General features: G+C 41.4%; 1 protein-coding gene across 1 annotated transcript in view; it reads left to right on the top strand.

The window, feature by feature from the left end:
• Positions 1 to 23,280, top strand: part of IPMK (inositol polyphosphate multikinase) — a 47,668-nt gene that overhangs the window by 3,388 nt on the left and 21,000 nt on the right. The window contains exons 3-5 of the mRNA XM_009323486.1: positions 727 to 782; positions 4,753 to 4,838; positions 21,439 to 21,535. Coding sequence (XP_009321761.1) covers positions 727 to 782; positions 4,753 to 4,838; positions 21,439 to 21,535 — 239 coding nt within the window. The remainder of the gene's footprint in view (positions 1 to 726; positions 783 to 4,752; positions 4,839 to 21,438; positions 21,536 to 23,280) is intronic.

Here is a 23,280-nt window from a genome sequence, read left to right as displayed (position 1 = left end):
GACCGGCCCTGGGCCGCTTGCCGGCGGCGGGAGGGGGGTCACACACGGCACCTCCGGGGCGGCGGGCAGTGCTGCTGCCTTGGTGGCAGAGCTCCCGCCGCCTCCGGGCTCTGCCCGCCTCCTGGACTGAGCTGCGAGCACCTGTTCGTCCCCGGGAGCCGGCCTCAACCGGGGGGTTTCAGTGCGGGGGTCTGGTGGTCACCTCAGTGCTGAGGGGTCAGTCTCCCTGGCCAGGGTCTGATCCTCCCTTCGAGGGCTGGAGGGGCTGGCAGAGCTCGACCGGTGTGTGCAGGTTGCGGACGGAGCAGTATCACCGCTGCTGAATATCTTTCTTCTGGTGGTTTTCATAAATGGTAATGGCCTGTCAGGACAGGATAGGTAACAGGTACCTTTAAGCCAAAGGGCCTCTGCAGTTCAGCTTCATTTTAACAGGCACCTTTTAAAAAAATGGGGATTTAGGTAATGGTGTGCTGGCACCCTCAGAACGTGTGTTGAAACTATGCTTTATCTAAAGGGAACCCCCAAACCTATGGCCACCAGAAACTTCAGCAAAATATTAGTAAGCAATTTACCAAGCTGGGGTAACTTCTTAGTTGCTTGTTTATTTGATGGCAAGAGTAAGTCTGAACCAACAGCTAGTAAGTGGTCTAATAATACAAATATCATGAGGATACAGCATTTTTGAAGCGTGCCTCTGCTAGCTTTAAATTTCTACTTTAATTCCAGGTTGAGGAGTGAGGTGTTGGCCCTTCTGATGAAGGTGCCTTTTAACATAGGCAGTGGTCAGTGCCAGAGCAAGCAGCCAAGTTAATGTTGCCAAATAGCATTTCTTACCCTTCCAGGACATCGCATTCGGTATAACTCCTGCCTCAGAGCCAAATGTAAAGTATACATCCATTCAACTCTCAGCATGCCCTTTGAGAGTAGCTATAATGAGTACCTGCTGTCATATTGCCTTTGAACCCTGTCATTAGTAACTGTCTCTGCTGAATAGGCCAAGGGCTGAACTTCAGAACCCCTTCAACCATCAGTGAGTGGAATTACAGCACTAATGGCACCGTGAGTTTGTCTTACCTACAGCCTGCGTCCATCGCATGTCTTGCTGCTGATAATCTCCATGGCAAAGTAATTCTTGTCCCTTGCCCCTGCTGCAACCGGTGCAATAAAATGTTGAGGGAGGTGCGTTGGATCCTTGGAGCTGTACGTCTTCCTCATTGTTCATAACATGGGGTGGGATCAGGCAAAAAAGGCTCACTTCAGGGAGAGCCTCACCTTTGGCACAGCAATTTATCTCAGTTGGATCAAGACAACATGGGTGATACACCATCTATATTGTGGGTGCAGCTCAAATGGATTAGGTAAAGTTAGCTCCACCATGTCTGATGAGCAAGACCAAGATTTTCCTGCAGAGGAAAATCATCACCACGGTTGATGATCTCATCTTAAGAACTGAATTTTACTTTTAAGTGAAGACCAAAGCTGCTCTGGCACTCACAGCTCTCATTATTGTAACTGAATCTTCTCGTTTTATTTCTTTACAGATGTTGTATGTAGGAATGCAGGCAGTCGAGATGCTAAAGATAGTCATGTATAATTGTGCAGTGCTGCTTCTTGTGGTGTCTTTGTTGTGAAGCTAGTGGCCAGATGTTTGGATATATGTAGTTGCTAATAGCACTGGTAAGGAATATCACGGACAATCTGTATGCCAGAATCTGTGAGAACTTCAAGCATGCGTGAGGAGACCAGTGTGTCTTCTACCTTCTTCCGTTGCCTTTTCTGCCTTTTCCTACAGTAGTCACCCTTCCTGCTATTTTCCATTCTGCCCTTTTCTACCTCATTGAACCTTTAGCATTTTAAAAGCCTAAAGCTATAAAACCAGTGTGCCTTTTCGTCTGGATACCTCTATTGCTATGCATACAACATGGCAAATGTACCTTGAAGGTTGTACCCGGCTGGTGTCAGTGTCTGAGCTGTTTACTGGTTCAAGCTCAGAGCCTTCCTTGTTCTGTCCAGCTTCCTCCTGCATGTCACTGCTGTCCTCTGTGCTTGACTTCCCTTCTGTCCCCACATACAGACATACTCTTGAAGGTATCGAGAGTATTTTTTAACTATTTTTTTTTTTTTTGTTCAAGTACGCCTTAAAATTTCTTTGCCATAGGGTTCCCTTCCTCCTGAATAACCTTTCCATTTTCCCTTTGCTCCCTGTGGTTGTTACTGCTTTGCAAAGAAAGGGCTCTAGCAGTCTCCCTGCATGCACACATAGACCCTTGGCTTCTGGGCATTACGATTGGCCTTTTGTTGTATGCTGTGTTCAGTAGTGCTTCCCCGGAACACAGTAAATCATGTGTAGCAAGTAAGGTAACTACCTTGGGTTGTGGCTTAATTCCATAGGCAGGTAGAGAGAGACAGGAGCTGATGGGATATGCCACCTTATTGTGCCTCCCACACCTGGCTGTGGTTTGGTGCCTGTACCTGCAAAGTGCTGGAGGTCCCCAAGCCATTAGTGGGATTCTGTAGCTAAAGGAGCCATTCTCTTTCAGTGTGACTTGCTCGGTCATGCAAATCACAAAACTTCTAACTCTGGCTGCTGTTTTCCCGATGCAAAGGTTAAGGTCGCACATACATACTGGTCAGTCCTTATTAGATACCCTCAGAGGGCAGAGGATCTTTTCTAAAGTACATGTGTGGTGGTTTGTGCGGAACAGGTTTTGTCTATAGTTCAGTGAAGCATGTGGATTGGATATGATTTTTGTTTGTTTGTTTAGAAGAGTGCATACATCTGTATTGGTTATTTTTGCAGTAGATTTGAGTTTCAGAATGCTAGCAAGCTTTGCATGCAGAGCCATAGAGAAATGTTTGTAAGATATTCCAGAATTTTAATTTTGGTATAGTTCTGCTGCTTCTTCAGAAATGTTAAATTGCTTATTCATATATGTGTTGAAAAACCCCAGGAACCCTAGAACAAAACCATGACCAATGTCTGTATGTTAGTATGATCTGCAGGTGATGGTATCTCTGGTGGTTGTTGTAGATCAGAGGGAAGGTTATGGAGTTTTCATCTTCGTGGTGAATGTTGAAACATGAGTCTTTGGTTTCCAGGCCTGCCTCAGTCACAGTTACAGAGTAGGTGCTCTAGTCTGTCAAGAAATCCAGAGGATGAGGGAATTTTAGACAATGTCAAGTTATATTAAACTCTTCAAGTAATATATATCAATCCAATAGTGTATGGGTTCTACTTCCAGGAATATTTGCCTGGTCTTTCTACCTTGTAGATTGTCTACTTGTCTTGTCATCAAAGCCAACATGCAGATTTTGAGAAGTATGTGTTATAAAACCTTTGTTAATGTTGTGGTTGTTAGTTATTCACATTCAAAACACGTGCCATTCAAATACTTCATGCACTTTGCGAAGTGGTTTCCAGCACATGTAAAAGGGTACGGGGCTGGTGGGGGGGGAAGAAGCTATTGTGTCTTGAAGATGTTGTGGTAGTCTGCGTGCTGTTGAGTGGCAGTAGTTTTCTAGTTCTGGAAAGTATACAAAATCCAACTTTCAGTAAGCAATGTGATTTGAGAGTTGTTTTACGCAAATTTTTAAAACCACTCTTTGTTCATTGGCACAGCCAACTAATGAAACAACTTTTCTAAGACTGGTGGTTGTTTTAAAGTAAATATCTTAGGCTCTAAAGATTTTGTTCAGTTTCCAAGACTGCACAACAGATCCCATTCAGAGATAATAATGCTTTCTAGAAGGTGAAAACACAATTGCTGTTACAACTGCAAACTTTTTGGGACACAAAGCTCCTGGCTCGTTTTTATCGTTTCCTCAAGTGGTAAGCTGAAGATGGAACCTGTTTTGGATACAGTTGACATTTTTGCTTCCCTTCTAAGCAAAATAAATTACTATCTGAAAAGCTATGAATAAATCCTAGGAAGAAACTTCTTTTCCAGAAGTGGGTTTTTCTTCTTCCCTTGCAACTGATGATCTTGAAATTTAGAGTGCATTTCACAGGGATGCAGTTACTTTTCTCCATTCTTGCCCATATCATCTCTTGAGTATCCTCAGACATTCAGTTGCATTTCTTATGCAGCTACTCAGCAATATTGCTGACTGGAGAGTCATTGAGGCTGTTTTGGGAGGATATTTTGGGGTTTTTTGGTGCAGGCATGATGAAGGTAGTTGCCTGGCTGAGGTGAAATTCTGTATTGTAATTATGGGTGATACAAATAGTAGCATCTGATTAGCATGGAGTGCTATAGGGGTGCTACTTCTAGTAACATAGAAGAGCTCTTTCTATGCCACTAGTATAAAAATACATTCACAGGACATACATTTCTATTTTAGCTAGTGAGAAATGCATTAAACTTGGTACTAACTCCTTTGACTTCTTGGCATTGTTGGAAAAACAACTTATCGGTTATTTAAAAAGGGAGTGTCTATGTAATCTTCCATAGTTGAATGAATGTTTTTTTTGGGTGGAACTTCTAATGTCAACTCCCAGTAGTGTGTTGGCCTTGAGCAGAATTAGATCCAGGAAATCACCTGGTGGCTAGAAAGAGAGGAATGCAAGCAAACCTCTGCTAAGGGTTTTACGTAGGAGCTGCCAATTTCGACTCTGCTGTGCACATACTGAAAGCAGTATAACTTTGCAAAGAGGCTGTCCCTGATGGTGTATTGGCTATTTCTGGGGGAAGAAAAAAAAAAAAAAGCTGTATCTCTTAAAACTAAGCCCTGAAGGAAATGGTTCTCTTCTAGGTATACTGCAGCATCCAGATGGGACTGTCCTGAAGCAGTTGCAGCCACCACCTCGTGGTCCCAGGGAGCAGGAGTTCTACAACAAGGTGAGGGTCCTGCAGCATGGAGGGAGCTGGCTTGCTTTGGGTGAAATGATGGGTGTGCTTCCTGCAGAAGTACATCCTTATTGTTGCGTTTGGGAAAGCGCAACCTAAATATCTGAAAGGTAGATCACCGACAGCCCTGTTGTGATATCTGTGTGCTGTCTAGAACTTTCTCCTCTTTGAATGTCTGTCCTTATGCCAGACCTACTTACTCACAGGATTTAAGCTTGATTATTTGCTCATGGGACAGTGGGGTTTTCACAGCATTTAAGATTTTATTGAAAAGGCTTGTATTATCTCCATCTATGATTAAAGGGTGTTATGTTTGATCCCATCTTTCTCATGTTGTGAAGTGTCTCAGAATTGGTTGTGTCTAAATTTAGCATGTCTTACACTTCTGTCTAGTCTGGTTTATTGCTAGAAGTATTGCTCTGTTCACTGTATTAAAACACAGCTCCTTTAACAAGTCAATAAAACAACTGAAGAGTTTCACTTTTTAACTGTAGTTTGTTCTATTTTACCTATTGCCGATCTTCGGTTTGCTTTATCAGTAACGTTAATAGCATAAACCAGGAAAGCTGTTGCTTGTTGTCTTTTTTGAGCCTCTTTCCCGTACCGACCTACCTGGCTGTGATAGTCCATCACGTGTTTTTTCTGTATCAGCTTGATATGTCATCCCTTTCCATGGCTTGTTAGGTACGAAGAACTGTAGAAATCTTCATGCAGGATGAGAAAGAAATCTTGAGACCCTCTTTTTGTTGTGGTGTTTGTCGTCCGTGTCCCCCCCCCCCCAGGTATTAATTTAAGTTACTAAAAGACCTTACATATTTTGTGGAAATGTCTCTCATTAAAACAGACTAAGCAACCTGCTCTAAGTGAACAATGTGTTTGCATACTACCATTACTCCATAATTCTCATGATGGGACTGCTAGACAAAACAGCAGCTCTTGAGTTGGTAGCTCAGCAGGAGCCAGTTAAATCTAAATGTAAATATTTTTCTGAGGTTTCTCAGTGACTGTCATTTAGATGAGGTTAAGAAAGATATAATACAGCCTGAGTGGTAACTCTTCAGTAGAAGGAGAAAGCTTGAACAGACTCCTTTGAGTGTCAGGCCACTTACTCTTCTGTGAAATCCTGAGGTATGGACAGTAATGTGCTATCACTGTCTATAGCCAGTGGGTAAGAGGGGTAAGCTTGAACACTGCTTAGACGTTAACCATTCACAGCACAGGCTTTATCATTTTGCCTGTTGCTTAGACTCACGTGACAAGCTGTGAGCAAGACCCTGGGCAAAATCTTTGAGAAAGAGGTCTGTATTAGCCTTTGTTACTATGCCATGTCATAGTGGAAGAAGTCAGGTCTCGATGCTGGTAACTTGCAAAGTTAGCTTCAGTTATGTCTTCCGGGGCCTTGCCGGGTTGCTTCCAACACTGAAGTTTTTTGGTTATAAGCCATTTGGGAAAGAGATTGGGCAATTCTTGAAAAATAATGGAGAAAGGGAAGGGTGTGTACACAACTAGTTGTGTGTGGACTAGAATGCCTTTTTGTGGGAGAAGGGAAGGAGAGCAAATGCATGTATATTATGTAGGTGAAAGTACCGGAGAAAGGTCTTGGGGATTTGTTGCATCTCTATGATTAACTGCTATCATGTTTGCTCTCAGGCAAGAACCATGTGATGCGGGATATAGCCACCTAAGCACTACATATGGTTGTTACAAGATGAGGATTATGGCAGGTTGTGAGGTTCAGTGTAAGGTATAGTTTCACATATGACTTGAGCTCACTGCTGCCAAGAGGGAAAGGCCTTTCTTCCCATTCTTGCCATTTACTGTGTGCCGTGCTGGTGCTTTTTGGACATCGAAGAACTGATTTGACTTATTTAAAAGACAGCAGCATTTCCTTGTGTTGGTAGTCTTCTGTCAGTTTTAGTGATTAAACTGATAAGTAGTGGGAACAACAGCAAGACTACCCTATTTTGGTGACTGAGCTCAAGACATCTTGTGGTCTATAGTCAAAGAGACATTATCACCTTGGAGTAGGCTAGTGAGCATCCAGAGAATGGGGGAAAGAGAATTTTACCACTTCTTGAGACAAGGGGTTGTTTACGAGGCAGTCAGGTACAGGAGATGGTGAGAAACAATGCAGAAATGAAACAAGTGAAACAAGGCTGATGAATCCCACGCTGTCGCTTTGTCAGGACTAGACAGCAAGTCTGTTGATAAGATCAAACCAGAAGGTTACCCATTAGGATATGTGGATTAATTGTGACTTTTTCATTTCTGCACCTATTTTTTCATATGTGCTTATAACCGTTTTGTCTGTAGTGATAGATCAGTTATTGCTTCCTTTGCATGTTACCTTACCCTGGCCTCAATTAAGATTAGTATCCCAGTACCTGGGTGAGAAACAAGTGAGGTTTTTTACTTATGGGTAAAGCAAACCTCCTTGGCTGAAGTAATTGAGAACCTCTGTAGTTTATGGTAGCAAGAAGATGAGCTTGACTCAGTTTCAGCTGCAGAAGTCAGCTGGAGGGCAGCTATCACAGATTTGAGGCAGAAGTGTCTTTGAATAACCAGCAGTGACCAGGAAGTGATATTTCAGCATGCAGTCTGAGTGCTCATGAGCTGAAGGTTGCAGGGAATGTGTCATGCTAGAAGATAATGAGGCATTAAGAGACAAGTTTGACTATAACTCGGATACATTTAACATGATACCAGGTAGATACTATCTTCTGTCTGGACAACACAGTCTTCTCTTCTGAAACTGCTTGAATTTGCCTTCAGCTGGATGTGTGAACAAGACAGAGGCTCGTAGTCTGTGTCAGTGAATCACCAGAAGTTTTTTCCCCTGGTTATTGATGGGTTATTTTCTATTGAGCACGAAGCTGAGTGCTGACTGGTAGAGCCCAAACAAAATGGGCTTCCATTTTGGAATGGAAACGAGCAAGACACTGTAGTGCAAAATACTAATAGTGATCTGAAACCTCCTCAGAAGTGGGTGGCAACTGGAAGTTTTGAAGAATTTCACAGGTCTCTGTCAAAGTGGAAAACTGGAAAATCTCTCAAGTAATTCCTACTCAGACTGCCATTAGGAGGTTACCTTTCTGTTTTCCTGATAGTATATTTTCAGTTTAGCAGTTTAAAAAAATAAACAACCCACCCTCTAAATACAGGTATTCTTTCTTAAGAGATTATTTCACCAAGTGAACCAAACTTTTATCTCTGCTACAGCAATATGTGTCGTTCTCCACTGATGGGGAAATGGCTTGCCATGATTCTGTGTCATGAGGAAGGGGAAAAATAGAGAATGACAAGGTTTTCATGAATACCTTCTATGATAAAATGTAGTAGAATAATTTGCTGTTTGTAGTCATTGTTAATAACTCACAATGTATTGCTTAACTTATCACTGGAGTGTGACTTTCCAGTGGTAATGTCCACTTTCTATTGAGTTCTGTAAATATGAGTAATTATCAAATCAAAATAATAACATTTTAATTTTGGTCCTGCAAACTCCCTTCCTGTACCTGAGGGCATGAACTTCTTACAAACATAGGCTGTATAACCATGGACTGTTTTACCAGGTCTTCTGGTACCCTTATCTGGGTAAAAAATTTGGAGTTTTTAAACCTTGAATAGCTACAGAATACTTCGTTTTCAATAGGTATGAGCAGCAAGAGAATGAAAAACACTGAAGTAGAAGGGTTGTGGTTTTTTAAGGACTATCTACACTGATGATCAGTTGTTTCCATCTAATGGAAATACTCAGAACGTGTAGGCGGAGGCACTCTAAAGAACTGCTTTTAAAGGAGTTTCAGGAGGGAGCAGCATACAGAGGTGTGGAAAGAAGAAAATAGTGTTGTTTGAAAATGCAGTATAATATATTATATAGTAGCGACCCATTTCTATTAAAGAAAATAAATTGGTAAAAGGCAGTACGTGTTTATGGTAGGCTGCCTACGCATGCATGCTAAGAAATCCACAGAAGTGGGCTACTACTCAGCATGTTTTAGTATTTGGCTTCAGCCTGCTTTATGCCAGGGTGCATTTATACGTGCTGATTTAATTCAGCAGTGTTGGGAGAGGGAAGGGAAGAAGCCTATCAGCCCTCCTACAGTGATCTCTTCTGGCAGATGAGTTGGGAACTGTGAGAAAAGCATCCTTTGAAAAGGTTAGTGCAGTCACTGTATGAGGTAAAACCTCCCTGCTTAGCTGGGTACAGAGCTCTTGTCTCAAACAGACCAGGCTGTACCCAAGAGCACTGTGTGCTAGCATAACTCTCTTTTCCTATTTAAGAACTATCCTCTTCAGCACAGGGTTTTTCTTAATTTGTCACGTCAAGAATGTAGCATTGCAGAAACTACTGTCCTGTTGGTGCCCTGAAGAGGGGGAGGAAGCTGGAATGTCAGGCTTTAAATAGGGCAGCTGCTTTTGTGGGCACAAGAGGATAGAGCTTGGGCTGCAAGCATTTAAAACTGAGGAAGAGAATTTACAGTTGTTGAGGTTACCTTCGTGACTTTGGTTTCCTACAAGCTGTGTGTTTAGCACTAAGAGATGGAGTGTTTCTTACGTTCAACAGAACGGGAGAAGGTCGCTGAACTGTTACGAAATGGCAGCTCTTTCACTTCTGATTTCTGGCACTTGCTCGGTGGGGCTGTAAACCTCTGTTACTGTGTTTACCTGTTTGGAGCATGGCATACTGAAGTTTTAAAGGTTGCTAATGCAGTAGATAATAAAGTGGGATTTTATGCTTAACAGACCAATAAATGTTCCTATAAATTTTTATTTGAATTGCCCTTCTGCTCTCCTATGGTGACTGGGTGATGCTTGGGGTATGAATAGCATACCTTCCCTCCTCATCCTGCCTGCTGAAAACTGTCCTGAGAAAGCTCTTGCAGCATGGACAACTTCCAGCACCTACCATTTTTTTTTTCCCCTGTTTGCTAGTGGCTGCATGTCACAATTGCCATAGCTGGTTCTTGTGATGTTGCCAAGTCATGGCTCCAAATAACATACCTGCAATACTATAAGGTTTCCAAGGCTGTTGTAACGCAAGTCTGACCCGAATTCTCAGATACCTTGTCCCAGAGTGCAAGGGTAATTTTGGGGGGGTGGAATGAAAAGGTTGACGGGGTTCTCCCAGTCCCAGCTCAGCTCTGGCAACTTTCTACCTCTATCCCAGTGCTTGGGAACCAAGGGAGCTGATTCACCCCACGTAGTGTTGGGAAAAGATAACTGGGCTAGTCCTCTGGCCCTTCTGGATAACAGATCTTCCACCCATTGCCAATTAATGACTGTTCTGTTAACTGCTGTAGCAGTAGTCTGAAAGTTCAGGGTTCAAGCCCTGCTGACACATAATATGAATGCAAGGAAGCTGTTACCACTGTAGATAATAGAAATTGTTTTTCACTTTTGTTACATGTCCTGAAAACAAAGCCAGGATGTAAGAGACATAAATAGCTCCAGCATGTAAAAGAGATTTACATTAGTTAGGTGAGAGTCAGGCACTTGAAAGCTAGGAAGTAATGGCTTCATGGTTGCCTGCACAATTGTTGTTCTGAACTTTTGTTGGATGCATTATAATGCAGCTTTCAGTAGGGCAATGACCCGTCTTTCTGGTTTGTTTCCCCTAAAGAACTTACTAACTCACTTTACAACCTGACATAAGGCAGAATTAATATAGTTTGTGCAACTTTTGCTGTCTTTCTTGTAACAGTTAGTCTTTGAGTTTGTGACCAGAGGGTAACGTGTTAGTGAAGACCCAATTATGTTAATATTCCTGAAGCCATAGTTCCTTGTGCTTCTGTGGTTACAGAGAAGAAATGTGCAGGAAGTATGCCTGTTTGGACCATTATCAATAATCTTTTCCTTACAGTTTTATGTATTTCCTTCTCAATAACCTGCCACTACTCCTATGTCGTGGCTTTTCATTATTGCTTGATGCTTTTTTCTTTTTTTCATTGTCTAATTTTAATTAGTATTCAGGCAGCTTCAGGCAGTGCAGAAGACTTCTGGTGACTTCCCTCCCCCTGCATGGCATAAAATCAAGCCAGCAGCCTGAAAGATGTGTTTTGGCCTGGAAGCTTTTGCATAGAGTTGCAAGAACTGACTCATAAGATCAGCCCCCTTTCAGCCTATATAGGACAAATCACGATAAGGCAGCCTGTGTTCTGTAAACTATTCTCTGCTAGTGACGGAAAAGGAAAGGGGTGGGGGAGGCAAAGTATGTCTTGCTTCAGGATGAATTACCCTATTTTGTAAACTCAGTTAACTGGTTTTATAGTCTTGATTTATACGATTATCCTTGACTGAAAAAGGAGTGGATGATGGCCATCGTGTTGCTATTGTGTACTAAAATATCCTTATCCCATGATCAAGTCTCCAGCTAAGGTTCTGATTTTCAGTCTTGTATGGACAAAGTTTGGAGAAATAGGATGCAGGGTTCTCTTAACATCTTATTTTGGGGATGCAATGCCTTGCCCAAACCTTTCATTACTACCGTATTCAGAGCTGTAGCTCAATATCCTGAAAGATTATCTTTGGCCATGTCTCATTCTGGTCCATCCAGATGTGCTGCATCTCCAGAAAAGGTAGCGGTACTGAAGTATACAAATTACCTGTTTGCAAATGTAGTGAGCACATTCTGATACCATCCGTTTCTGCCCTTGGCATCATTCCTCCTGCTGAGAAACTGTCTGGGAGGGATTCTGTATTGCTGGGGAAATAAGCAAATTTAAGTTCCCAGATCAGTGTGTGAAATTGCCTCACACTCTGTACTTTAAACCATGAGCCTGGACAGAAGTATTGTAATAAAAGAAAGGATGTGCAGTATTCCTCAGCTAATGAGAAGAAAATGGCTTTTTGACAAATTGTGAAATACCGGCAGCTTGTATTCAGATCTTTTTCACATTGAGTTGTCTAAGAGAGATGAAGGATGAAGTGTAGGTCTTAAGAATCTGCTGAGTTCCTACTACTGTCCTATAAACACGTTTTTTGTACTTCAGATCACTATTAAATGACTGAAAGCCTACTGTACTAGGACAGTAAGACTTAAAAAGTATGGCAGACTTTTGTGATTCTTGCACTCTGTAGCAAAAAGAAGCTTGGAAGGGACGCACCGTGCAGTAGAAGGTTAACCTAGAAGGGTCTGGTGAGCATCTGTTCCCTGTGCTCCTTGCATATTGTGTGCCACAGAATAAACTACAACCTGCTTTAATAAATCTAAGAAAACCTCATAAAAGGAGACAGTAAGAGGCCATTATTGCAATTTGATGCTATCGGGGAACTAGTGGGTGGAGTTGGTAACAGACTGAGTAGTCTACAGTCCATACTATGTAAGTAAGCAGGAAAAAAAATCCAGTTCTCTTACCAACTTGATTTTGAGGAAAACTCCTTCCCAAGAGTAGATCCAGCTGAAGATAAAGCAAAAATGCATAGTTTCAATGTGCATATCCACAGTGTGTTAAATTGGATTGTTACAGTACAGTGCTCCTGCTGTGCTAGAGGGTCGTGCAAGCGCTGACCAGCACCTACCATATCAAATATTGTTTAAACTTCAGTTCAGTTATGAATGTTTCAGAATATGGATAAACTTACTGAAGGTATGTTGGTATTATACAGAAAATACAGTACTTTGTGCATTATAAGTTTATTTAAAATTAAAATATGGTTGGTGGGCTGCCAGTATGGGATTGAGGATAGGTTGCCTCCTTGAAAAAAAAAAAAACCAAAAATAAATTCAGTCTCTGAAAATAAGAATTCCAGTTTCCAGATAAAAAAAAAAAAGAAAAAAAGGCTTGTAATAGGAGAATATTGCATAAAGCCAGGACTGTGTATATGTGGAAAGAGATGTGAATCACCAGTGCCTATGGTAGAAAATAATGTAATGTTTTGGTGTGTTCTTGGTCATCCAGGTACCAGATTAACCATAAGTAAATGAAAAACTCCATTAAATATTATGTTGAATGTCCCACTGTGTATATAACATGCTTGTTAAAATTCCTGTAATATCCAATACTTAGAAAGCAATTTGGTAGCAATTACTTTTCAGTCTTTGAGTATTTATTTTTCTGAGTGTGTATTATATAAATACGTATATGTGTATGTATGCATACACATATATGTATATATGTGTGTGTATATATATGAAATACATGCACACATATATTTTTATGTATATAAAAATCTTCTTGACAAAGCAAAACAAATGACTTGGCTCACCATGCCTGAGTGTAATAGAATCCACTTACCCAGATTTTTTCCCTGCCTTACTGGAGCAGACTGATCAAGGGCTTCCTAAGGTTTCTTAGCGGTGTTATTACTGTTGTTCTTTTTTTGTTTTGTGCCTCCCCCCTGCCCTGTGTTCTAGCACAAGTTAGCAGTGCTTCTTTCCTTTCTTGCCAATGGTGAGCAAGGAGGTTCTTTGCAGGTTTGGGAAGCAACAGCCAATGTGCTTGACCAGCAGACTGGTGAGTGAAAGGAAGATGGCGGGCTCATAGCTGATTCTGTAACTTCCAGTTTTGCACAGGCAAACGTGTAATTAACTCCAAAGAGTTAATTATTCAAAGCAAACCAAAAAATACCTCTAGTTATTATAAACCAGCTCTTCTGATGGTAGCGTATCTTCTCTAACAACTGAAAACCCCTCTGCTTGGGTAGAAAACGTCAGAATAGCTTTTGGGCTGTTATTTTTAGTCCTTGTGGAAGGAGCCGTTGCGTACTTTCCCAGAATCATAAACCATCAACTAAAATTCCTGTTAGTAGGTGCCATTCTTCTCTGTCCATTTAAAAAATTAATAAAAATAATAAAATAAAAAGATTATTACTAGCTGCCTCTCTTGGCAAGTGTTCTCATCACAAAGTAGAGCCTGTTGCTGGCAGAGGAGCTTTTGATGTAGAAACTGAAACTATAAATCTGACATAACATTTGTGAGGTAGCCCTTGAAATGATTGTTTTGGACACCTGGCTGCAGGTGGGAGCTGAGTATTCTGGAATGAGGGGTAGGATATACTAGGAGATGGTAAAATACATAGTTGCTGGTAAAATAAAGATGGAGAGCACAAACAGGTGTTTTTTAAAGGAAGGTAAAGACTTTTTTTTTTTTCCAGGGGTGTTGATGGTAAATGTACTTAAATGGCAGTTTAAACGGAGCGCCTCGGCCTGGCACTTAGGCAGTGAGCCAACTCAAGGTGCTCAGCAGGCTGTGGGACCAGCTGGGTGCTGACGTTGCTGCAGGGGGGGGGATGAAAGTGTGTGTGGGACCGTGGCAGCCCTGGCTCGGGTTGACTTAAACTACTGTGAAACTGCACCTTTAGGGTAATACTGCAGTAAATTCTTTGTGAGGGCTGCCTCTTGCAGTACTAGGAAAAAAACAACCCAACATGTGTCTGTTAGGACTTGGTTCCCCTTTCTGTCTCTTTGAAATATAAAATTAAATTTTGCCTATTTAAGTATAACTGCTTTAGGGTTCCTCCCACCCCTTGTTCTCTGTCACTCCCTAGCTTGAATCTTCAGCTGTGATCAGATAGCTTTCCAGAAACAAAGGGTAATGCTTATTAATGTTCTCAGAAAGTGGGACAGCCATGCTGGCTTATTTTCCCTTTTGTCCTATTGTTCTACCATTTCACTTCTTTCAGTAATTTCAGTGATAATTTAAGCTTGAACTCTTGAATAGTTGGAGTTGCTTAAAAAAAATCTTCATGGAGCAGAAAGTTTGTATGAAAACACTCTGGCTGCTGTCTTTGTTCAACTTGCTTTTTTCTTCTGTGAGGATTTGGATGTGTCGAGGTGGTGGTTTCTGACTAGGTCCGTGTCTTCGCTTAAAATGCTAAGCAGTATTCATGTTGCACCGCTTCGTGCATTGCAGTAACAGAGCTGTCTTTTGGCACAATAGTTGTAAAGACAGATGAGAAAACTGGTTGTACCATACTTCTTCAAGGGAGGTATGAATTGGCAAAGTGACTTTTTGCCTTGAAATTTGCCGGATCTCTCTGGCTGCTGGTAGCTTGAGTTTTTGCAGTGGGTAACTTCAGGACAGCATCACTACAGCTCTATTGGGTGAGTGGTAAGTGTGGTCAAACTAAGAAGTAAGAAAGAATGGGAGAAGTATTTAGTGTGTTAAAATTGAAACTTCCTTATCAGATGACCAACGGTAGTATGTCAACCACTTTTTAGACTATGTTCTCTTCATTTTGGCCTCTAGCGGAGAGTACCTAATGTGAACTCTGCTCCAGTCTGTTGTACGTGCACATTGACGTAACTGAACCAAAGGAATGTAGATTCTGCAGTAGAGACCTTGATGTGCGATTTGCCATATACTTTTGGACTATATTCACCTAAGAGTCTCATAACCTGCTTAGGAGGCTGTTTAACAGGTGTTTGTGCTGTTAATGTAAATACAATCACCTACACTTTCCTGTGTATCTTCTTTAAGAGCTTTTTTTTTTTTAAGAAAAAGATGAATCAGATTGTGGTGCCTGAGGGATCAGGCTTTGTTTCACATCATGAAAGAAGAATTGTGTTTGACTTCAGAGAGCTCTCAAGTTCATTGAAGACTCCATCTCCTACGCAGTTGAAGCTGAATGTAACATCTGATTGTGCTAGCGAGTTGTGAACCTAGGAGAGACTGAAGGGCAAGAGGAAGCTCAGTTCTGTGGCGAGAGATTTGTGATGAAACATGATCTCCAACTTTGCTATTTTGACCAAGAAGGCCGCGATGCCTGCTACCCTGCTCCGTGCTCAGCTGGGTGGCTTGCAGCGGTTGTAGGGGGGTGTGGGTAAAGTAAATAATTTAAACTTGCTTTGTTGTTAATCTTTAGTTGCCCAGGAATCTTGTGGGATGAAAGATGAGATGGGAGTTTGCTGTCTTGTGAAGAGGGAAACCACCCTTTACTGCTTGTGATGGGGTAGGGTCGGGTGCCTGCTTATGTCTTTCAGAATACTTTACTGCCGTGCCTCTACAGTAAGTGGTTATTGGAAAGAAAGAGGGACTGGATGATGTGTCTCTACCCAACTTACCTCTGACCATTTCAGAGCGACTTGCTGCGTATGGTGTCTGCGACTCTTTGCTCACGCCTCCACTGTGGTATTTGTTCAGCATTGCTGCTGGTGGCTGTGCCTGACAGCTGCCTTTTGGTTTCTTCTTCTGCCTGCTGAAGTTTTGAAGCTCTGCCACATCCTCAAAAATGGGTTGGGGTTTGCTTCGCCTCTTGTAAAGATGATTCCATGCCTGGGGCTGCAAATCTTGCTAGGGTCAGCCTAAATTCGACTATATAAAACATGTGGAAGTGGATAAAATAAGACCTACTGTTTTTTTGGCATTGTTAGAGAATGACTGGTTGATAAACGTGACCACAAAAAGTATCTCTTTGGGAGATTTTTCAAGCTTATTTTCACAGCCTTCATTTTTTGGAAGGTAAGATGGCTAACTCCTTGCTATAATTTTTTTTTTTTTCCCCTCTGACTCCTGGAAGAAGTATATGATTGTCACAAGCGTGCACCATCCTTATTTGAAAATCCATTGACGTGATCAGATTGTGGGAATATATTCTGATTTGTTTTAAGCTTTTTTTTTTGTCTTTCTGTAAGTATCTTCAGTGAGAATAATGATTACAGTCTCATGTATAGTATGGCTATATATTGGATAGTAAAATAAGCAATTCAGTATAATAGCATTTAGTATAACAGCATTCATAAACATTTAACTTCTGGAATTACTCTGGTATAAGGTATTTTGAATATAAGCAGAGCTGGCTCAATTCCAGTCATAGTTGTGGAAACAAATGCTGCGGATGCTCGCAAGTCAAAAGATGATGGTACTACTATGAAAAAGAAGCAAGGGCTATCTGGGTTGTAAAGCCAAGCAGTTATGAATTGCTAAAATCACAGCTGTTATTTCAACCTCATTTTTTTGGCCCTTGTACTTGCCTGGTGTAACTGCATGATGTATGAGTCCGGAGGGAAATGCAGTGTGCGCTCAGGTAATTAAAGTCTGTAATATAACGCATACACATTTAGGAGACAGAATTAAGGTTGCACTATCATCTGTAAATCTTGCGTTTGCTAATTTGAGCGCATGACTTACTAACTGCTCCCCACCCCTCAAGAACCCCCCAAAAAACACATTGGAAACTGAACTCTGACTGATGTTGGCAGCTGGTTGTGTATCCTGAGACTCTGCAAGCTATAGTGCTACTGCCTTTAGGGACAATTTGTGATATCCAGCAACAAGAAAAGGTGATGCTTCAGACTGACATGCCTACTCTGGCATTTAAAGTTTCCTACTCAAATAGCTTTAAAATAAATGCAAATTTAAAATATATATTCTTCTAAATCAACTCTTTTATGTACTTCAGAAGATTCTCTTTAGACTACATTTCTGTCAAAGTGGTATTTTTTCATCAGGACAATTGAAGATGGGTCTGTACTGCCAGAACTAGTTTCCTGTTGAAATTTAAACATTTGTTTTACCCTCCCTCTGTTGTTTATGTGATTAGCTAGTCTTTAGAAAACAAAAAAACCCGAATGTCATGCTGCTTTAAATAAGGAAAAGGACATTCCCATTCTCCCAAGCAGCCCCTGTTTGCATTAAAAAACAGATGAATCTGTTTGGATCAGACTTACCAAAACAAACAGAGTGTACTTTGGTTTAAAGACTAAGGGATGGTAAAGTTGCCTCGGAATTAAAAAGTCCTGAGTAACTGGAAATTACGACTTCATGGTGTCTGTTGGACTATCTGAGCTGCCACAGGACGTATCTGGGGCATATTCTTCCTATGAGTTAATTGCTGTAATTTGTAATGGTCATGTTGTGAGCCCTCCAAATGTCAGCATCCTGTTTACTTGCTTTCGAGTCCAACAGTTACTACATTTTATGTCTCCAATTTGTGCTATTGGAAGAATGTAGCCTGTGATATGTAGAATGGATACCTCCACTGGCTGAGCTGACACTGAATTGTTTTGCAGTTCTTGATTTGCTGGATGAAGACCTTACATACAGTTACCGGTAAAGCAGAAATAACTTATATTTGTCAGTGTATGCTGGAGAAATGGACCTGTTGTTACATTAAAAAAAAAAAAAGCACAGCTGCTTGAAATGAAATTTGAATATTGCTGATATAAGTAAAAATATAATGGTTTCTTTCTAAAGGCTGTTCTGGTGTAAGTGGTAACCTGTCTCTTCCATGAGTTTTCCAGCACTATTGGTAGTGATACCTTTTGGGGCATGAGGTGCAGGGTTTATTTCCTGTGTAACTTTAGGGATGGTTTTGTCATGTATACTTTTATATTTGGCATTCTGAATGACATCTAAATGTGTAGCTTGCTACCAGGTTGTATGAAATGAGAAGAAATGCCCATGGCATTGGTGCTGTTTATGAGGCCCCTCTCTAATGAGCAGAAGTGGTTCTCTCCTGCATAGGAATGGGCATAATTCCTGAAATGTCTGGTTTTGTTGCTTTGCCCGCACCAAGTGAATTCTTCTGATCTTTATTAACTGAGTGCTTATTCTTGTTTGACACGCAAATACGTTATAGGCTGAGATTGAGGTCTATATTAAGGTCAAATAAATGCTTTGTATACGTTACATCAAACTTATGAGGGGAGTTTATTACTGTTTCTGGGAGCAAGATAACTTCTTGAGAGACAGAAATAATGCACTTAGTTCTGTTACACTGAAGCAATGATACTGAACAATGCATTACTGTGAGTTTTGTCTCTATTTAAAATGTCTTCTATCAGTGTGTTAAAGGATAGACTACTTGGAAGATATTACTCCTGGAGCTCTTTTCCCCATTTGGCCTTGACTTTGGGCTACTACACCCCATTATAAATTATCTGAATATCTTTATTGTATCCTACTATTTGAAATACACAGGAGCATACTCATAGTTACTTGCTAAGTTGCTAAGTTTAACCACCTAATGTTGGTGATTAAAAAGTAAGTCAAAGCAAGAGTACTGTCTCTCTATAAAAAATGGAAGTGGTCTCCTGACATGTCACTTTCTTAATCTTTTTGCCAATAAATTAAGCAAATTAGTTCTTATTATGTTTGCCTGTTTTTTCAGTTGCATTCAGTGTTTATCCTCCTTGTCTGCTGCACTTCTTGCTTCCATCTCTCTCCTCTTTGTCCTGTCCTAAATGTATATACTTGCTCCCATGTAAAGGCTGTGATACTGCATGATGGTCGCTGCCTCTCAGATCTGCTTGAATTCACCTGGGAAAAGAGTATTTGTGCTGGGTGCAATGCAATTCCCTGGCTTGGCTATTAGGTGCTATGATAATAAACTACCCCAGTAAACAAAAATTGGGTTTGTACTACTTGTCTGAAAATACCCACAGCATGAAGTAATTCCACCAGTCAGTGCTTGGAGTCCTGGCCCAGAAACAGCCGTCTGTACGGTGGGGAACAGTGAACTCTCTTACAAAAGATAGCAGTGGACGGGTCTGCACCTCAGCATCTGCATGGTGCTAATCTATCTTTCTCTCTCTCCTCTCTCCCACCCTTCTTTTTTTTTTTTTTTTTCTTCCTTGAGCTACTAAGATCAAGCTACATTACAGTCATCTGGGGAAAGCACTGTCTTCTGCTGGCAACGTTGGAGGCTCAGCAAAGAAATGTTGCATAAATAAAAACAAACAGCAGCCACTGATCCCAGGGACAAGCAAGGGTTTTTTTTGTCCTAGAGCACAAGAATATCAGCATACCAGCTCGTGTTAACATGGAGGAAAAATAGGCCTAGACATACAATTACTTGTAGTCCTAAGAGGTGATGCCAGCTTGTCAAACCAGGACGTGTGAAAAGAGATCAGTGCCCTGTGATGTGACACTGTGACTTGTAAGATACACACCCAGCAACTTTTGTATGCTTAAGATAGCAACAGTAGTGGTAGAGGGTGCGGTGGTAGGTGTACGTCAGTGTTTTGCATCACACTGTGCACATATTTGTATGGTTTGAGCTTTGAGGATTCAGCCCCCTCCTTAGGATCTTTGAAATGGGGCTTATACCATGAGCTGGTTAAAGGAATGGGTCAAATTAAATGCTCTAGCATGAAGTCGGTGTGGATTTGGTTGTATCGCCTTCTCGGTCCCTGTGCCAGTAACAGTGCTGGCATAAAGGTGTCAGAGTTGTGGCTGGTACAAACCCAGGAGAGCCCCATTATTAGATGTGCCTAAAGGGCTACGGAGCAACGCCGTGTGTTTGAAGCACACTGGTGATTTGAGTTTGCCCAGTTTGAGGTTTCTGCAATGAAACCTAAATTTAGCACAAACCCGCATTGACTAATTTTAACATTCTGGTGCTGCATGAGGCTCAGTCTAGAGTTACACAGCATCGGTGATCGTAGCCGAGGCTTGCCTTGATGCTCTAAAATAGTAGCTGGACTTCAGGTCTGGAGTGTATTTTCTCCCTAGGTGTATTAATATTACAACGCTAAAGGCATGTATTTTGCGATACCCACCCTTTGTAGTTTCCATCACAAGATATTCTCCCGCCGTGGTTAAATGGGGATCTCGAAGCAATGAGCTGAGCCAACTCTGCAGAGCTCTGTTAGCACCTTAAATAACTTTTTGCATTGCTTCCAACTTTGCAGCGGGCTCTGACTGCACTCCTGTGCATTGCGTACTGAAGTGAAAGCAGAATTGTTAGCTTACCGTGGTCACTCATGTGCAGCGTCTGTGGGTATTGCTGTGCAGCCGCTGCAGGGTTGAGGGACAGGACACGAGTCTGATAGCATCAGAACTGGGATAGCTGCAAGGGGATTAGGATGAGATGGTTCCTAAATGCAATAATAATCATTGTAACCTGCACTTGTGTGGATACAGATCTTTTAGTCTGCAAAGCATGTTGAACTGTGCTGTAGGCTATCCCCTATGTCTGTAACTAGATCTTCAGGCAGGGTGGGGGGAATCTGGTCAAGGGAATGGTTTTGAAACCCTCTTAACAACAACACTGCAAACTGGTGACAATGATGCGATTCCGTAGCAGATAGTATCTACGGCTTCGTTTTAACTCTGGAAAGAACTACTCCTTCAGGAATATAAGCCAGCTGCTGTTCCCAGACTGTTCTTGTTTTTCTTACAGAAGCTGAAAAAAATTTTGAAAGTGTTAAAGCAAATGAAATATATTTGAATTGTGCATTGTCTGTGTGATGTAGTTACAGGATGAGTTGTTCTGGAGGAAATGAGGAAATACTATCCAGTCTGAGCTTGTATACTTCACCTGATGTAACTTAAAAAGCTTTGGATATACGATACACTGTAGTAATCCTATACAGTCTTGGATCCAGGATGGGAGAACACCCTTCTCGCTAAATAGGCTTCGATGACAACAATTATAGTTTAGACTTTTATTCAAGTTAAGCCATAGATTATTCTTAGTTAGAGTTGGTGCATCTTTTCCACTTCAAAATTTGAAAGAAAGGATACCATTCATTTATATTGGACTGTGATAATTATCATCTTCATCTTGTATTTTTTTCAAATGTAAAGTAGAAATCTTAAACATATGAAAACAAAGACTGTAAGAAATTATAATTACGGGACAATTGGTATTATAAAATGAATGTTTTAAACTGATGATCTCTCCGCCCCTCCCTAATTTATTTCAGGTTTATGACTCCGACTGTTGCGACAGCATTCTTCTGGAGCTGCGGGAATATCTGCCAAAATACTTCGGTGTCTGGTCACCACCTACTGCACCAAATGGTACTGTTCTAATTTTATCTGTTAATTGAAACCTCCTGGAAGAATCTTCTGGAGACTGATTTTTTGGCAGTTGCGAGCTCTGTAGGGTTTTTTTGGTTTGTTTTGTAACCCACTAACGTTCTCTTTAACAACCGGTTCCAGTTGGCAGTCCTCTGGCTGGATTAGGTCTTTGGGGTCTTCCTCCCAGGGCAGATGGGGCATGGCCATTTGTATGGCAAACGTTTCCCAAGTAGCTGGACCTGATGCATATTGCCCCAGAGCTGCTGCTCTGGTCTGGGTCACGTCAGAGGAACGGGCTGGTTGCATGTTTATGTCTGGTCAGGCCATCAGAGCAAGAGACAGGCGCTGTGTGGGTGTGTAAGGAAGAAAAAATGGCTAGGTTGGGGCCTAAGGGGAGGCATTCAAACTGGAATCTGCTGCTGGATCTCCAGAGGTTGGATCCCATCACCATGCCATATCATACAAAGCAGTTATTTCAGTGGGTACCTTGCTGGGGAGCTCTGCTTGTCATCCTCGGTTACGGGTTTGAATGGAACAAAGCTCTGGTATCTTAACTTTGCATTTGTATAACATGTTAGGAGTCAGGAAGAAAAAGGTATTTTGGGAGGACAATTGGAAGATTGTCTCTTCAAGAGAAAATAGATATCATTGATGTATTTAAAACAAACTAGTCTTTCTTCTGGGGACTTTTCTTATTCACGCTGGGGAAATGGAGCTTCAGGGACATACAGAAACAAAAGGATGCTGTCAAGTCTGTTGAAATACACAGGCACCAAAACTAGATGCTGTGGTCCTTTAATATAACTGTCGTCTTTTGCTTATGCTGTCACTTGATAGACTTGTTTTCCAAAGAGAGTAGTAAGACAGTGTCCAAAGACACTGTCTAAACTCTGCGAAAATAAATGCAAGGAGGATTGTGGTAATACCCAGCACTTTCTTGGCTCAGACTTGCCTTCACGCTTTCATATTTGGCACTAACTCAAATAGCTCTACCAGAGCTATCTTTTTCCTTCCTTCAAAATTTTAAGTGTGTCATGGAGCTCACTTAATGTCCCCTCCAAATTGCAAATCAATTTTTTCTATTCACAGTAGGATCTTAACATGTAAAAATATGTGGTCTAGCCAAGATACTGTAATTCAACACATCCCTAGTTTACTTTGGGAATTCACTAGCACTGTGCACCGTGGGGCTGAATTTTGGCAGGTCTCCACCAGTAGTCCAGACATAGCCAGTAGGAATAACTATTTAAAGGAAGAGTAACTTTTGATTTTGTTTGCTTTGCTTCTTGAAAAGACTGTGTGCTATTGGGAGCCCTCTTCATAGAAAGCTATGGCGGGGGTTAAAACAAAACATTCCATTGCCAACTCTGTTACCTGTAGTATTAATGAGTTTTGTGTAGTCTTGATAGAAATCAAATACATTGGAGATGATGGAGCTTAACAGAACACATGCGTGCTGGATACATCCAAAGCTAAGGAGGTAGCCATTCACGTTGGAAGTCATCTGTTGTTTAGCAGGTATTTGCAAATGCAGTTTTGCTAATGCACAAATGCATCACAGAGGTTTTCGTTCACATCTGGCATCACATGTGTGCATTGGTGCTTGGCACCAGAGGTGAAAAGAATCAGCAGTGTTGCATTTAGACTGCATAAAAAGTAGGAAAACAAGTTAGAAAAATAGGAAGAGGGGAAGTAGCCACACAGAGGAGGGACATAGAGAGGCTATTTTGGGGAAATTGGAGATG

The sequence above is a fragment of the Pygoscelis adeliae genome, unplaced genomic scaffold (assembly GCF_000699105.1).
Source record: "Pygoscelis adeliae isolate BGI_AS28 unplaced genomic scaffold, ASM69910v1 Scaffold395, whole genome shotgun sequence".
Classification (NCBI taxonomy): Eukaryota; Metazoa; Chordata; class Aves; order Sphenisciformes; family Spheniscidae; genus Pygoscelis; species Pygoscelis adeliae.
The sequence above is the reverse complement of the archived record's forward strand: the minus strand, read 5'-3'. Positions and strand labels throughout refer to the sequence as shown.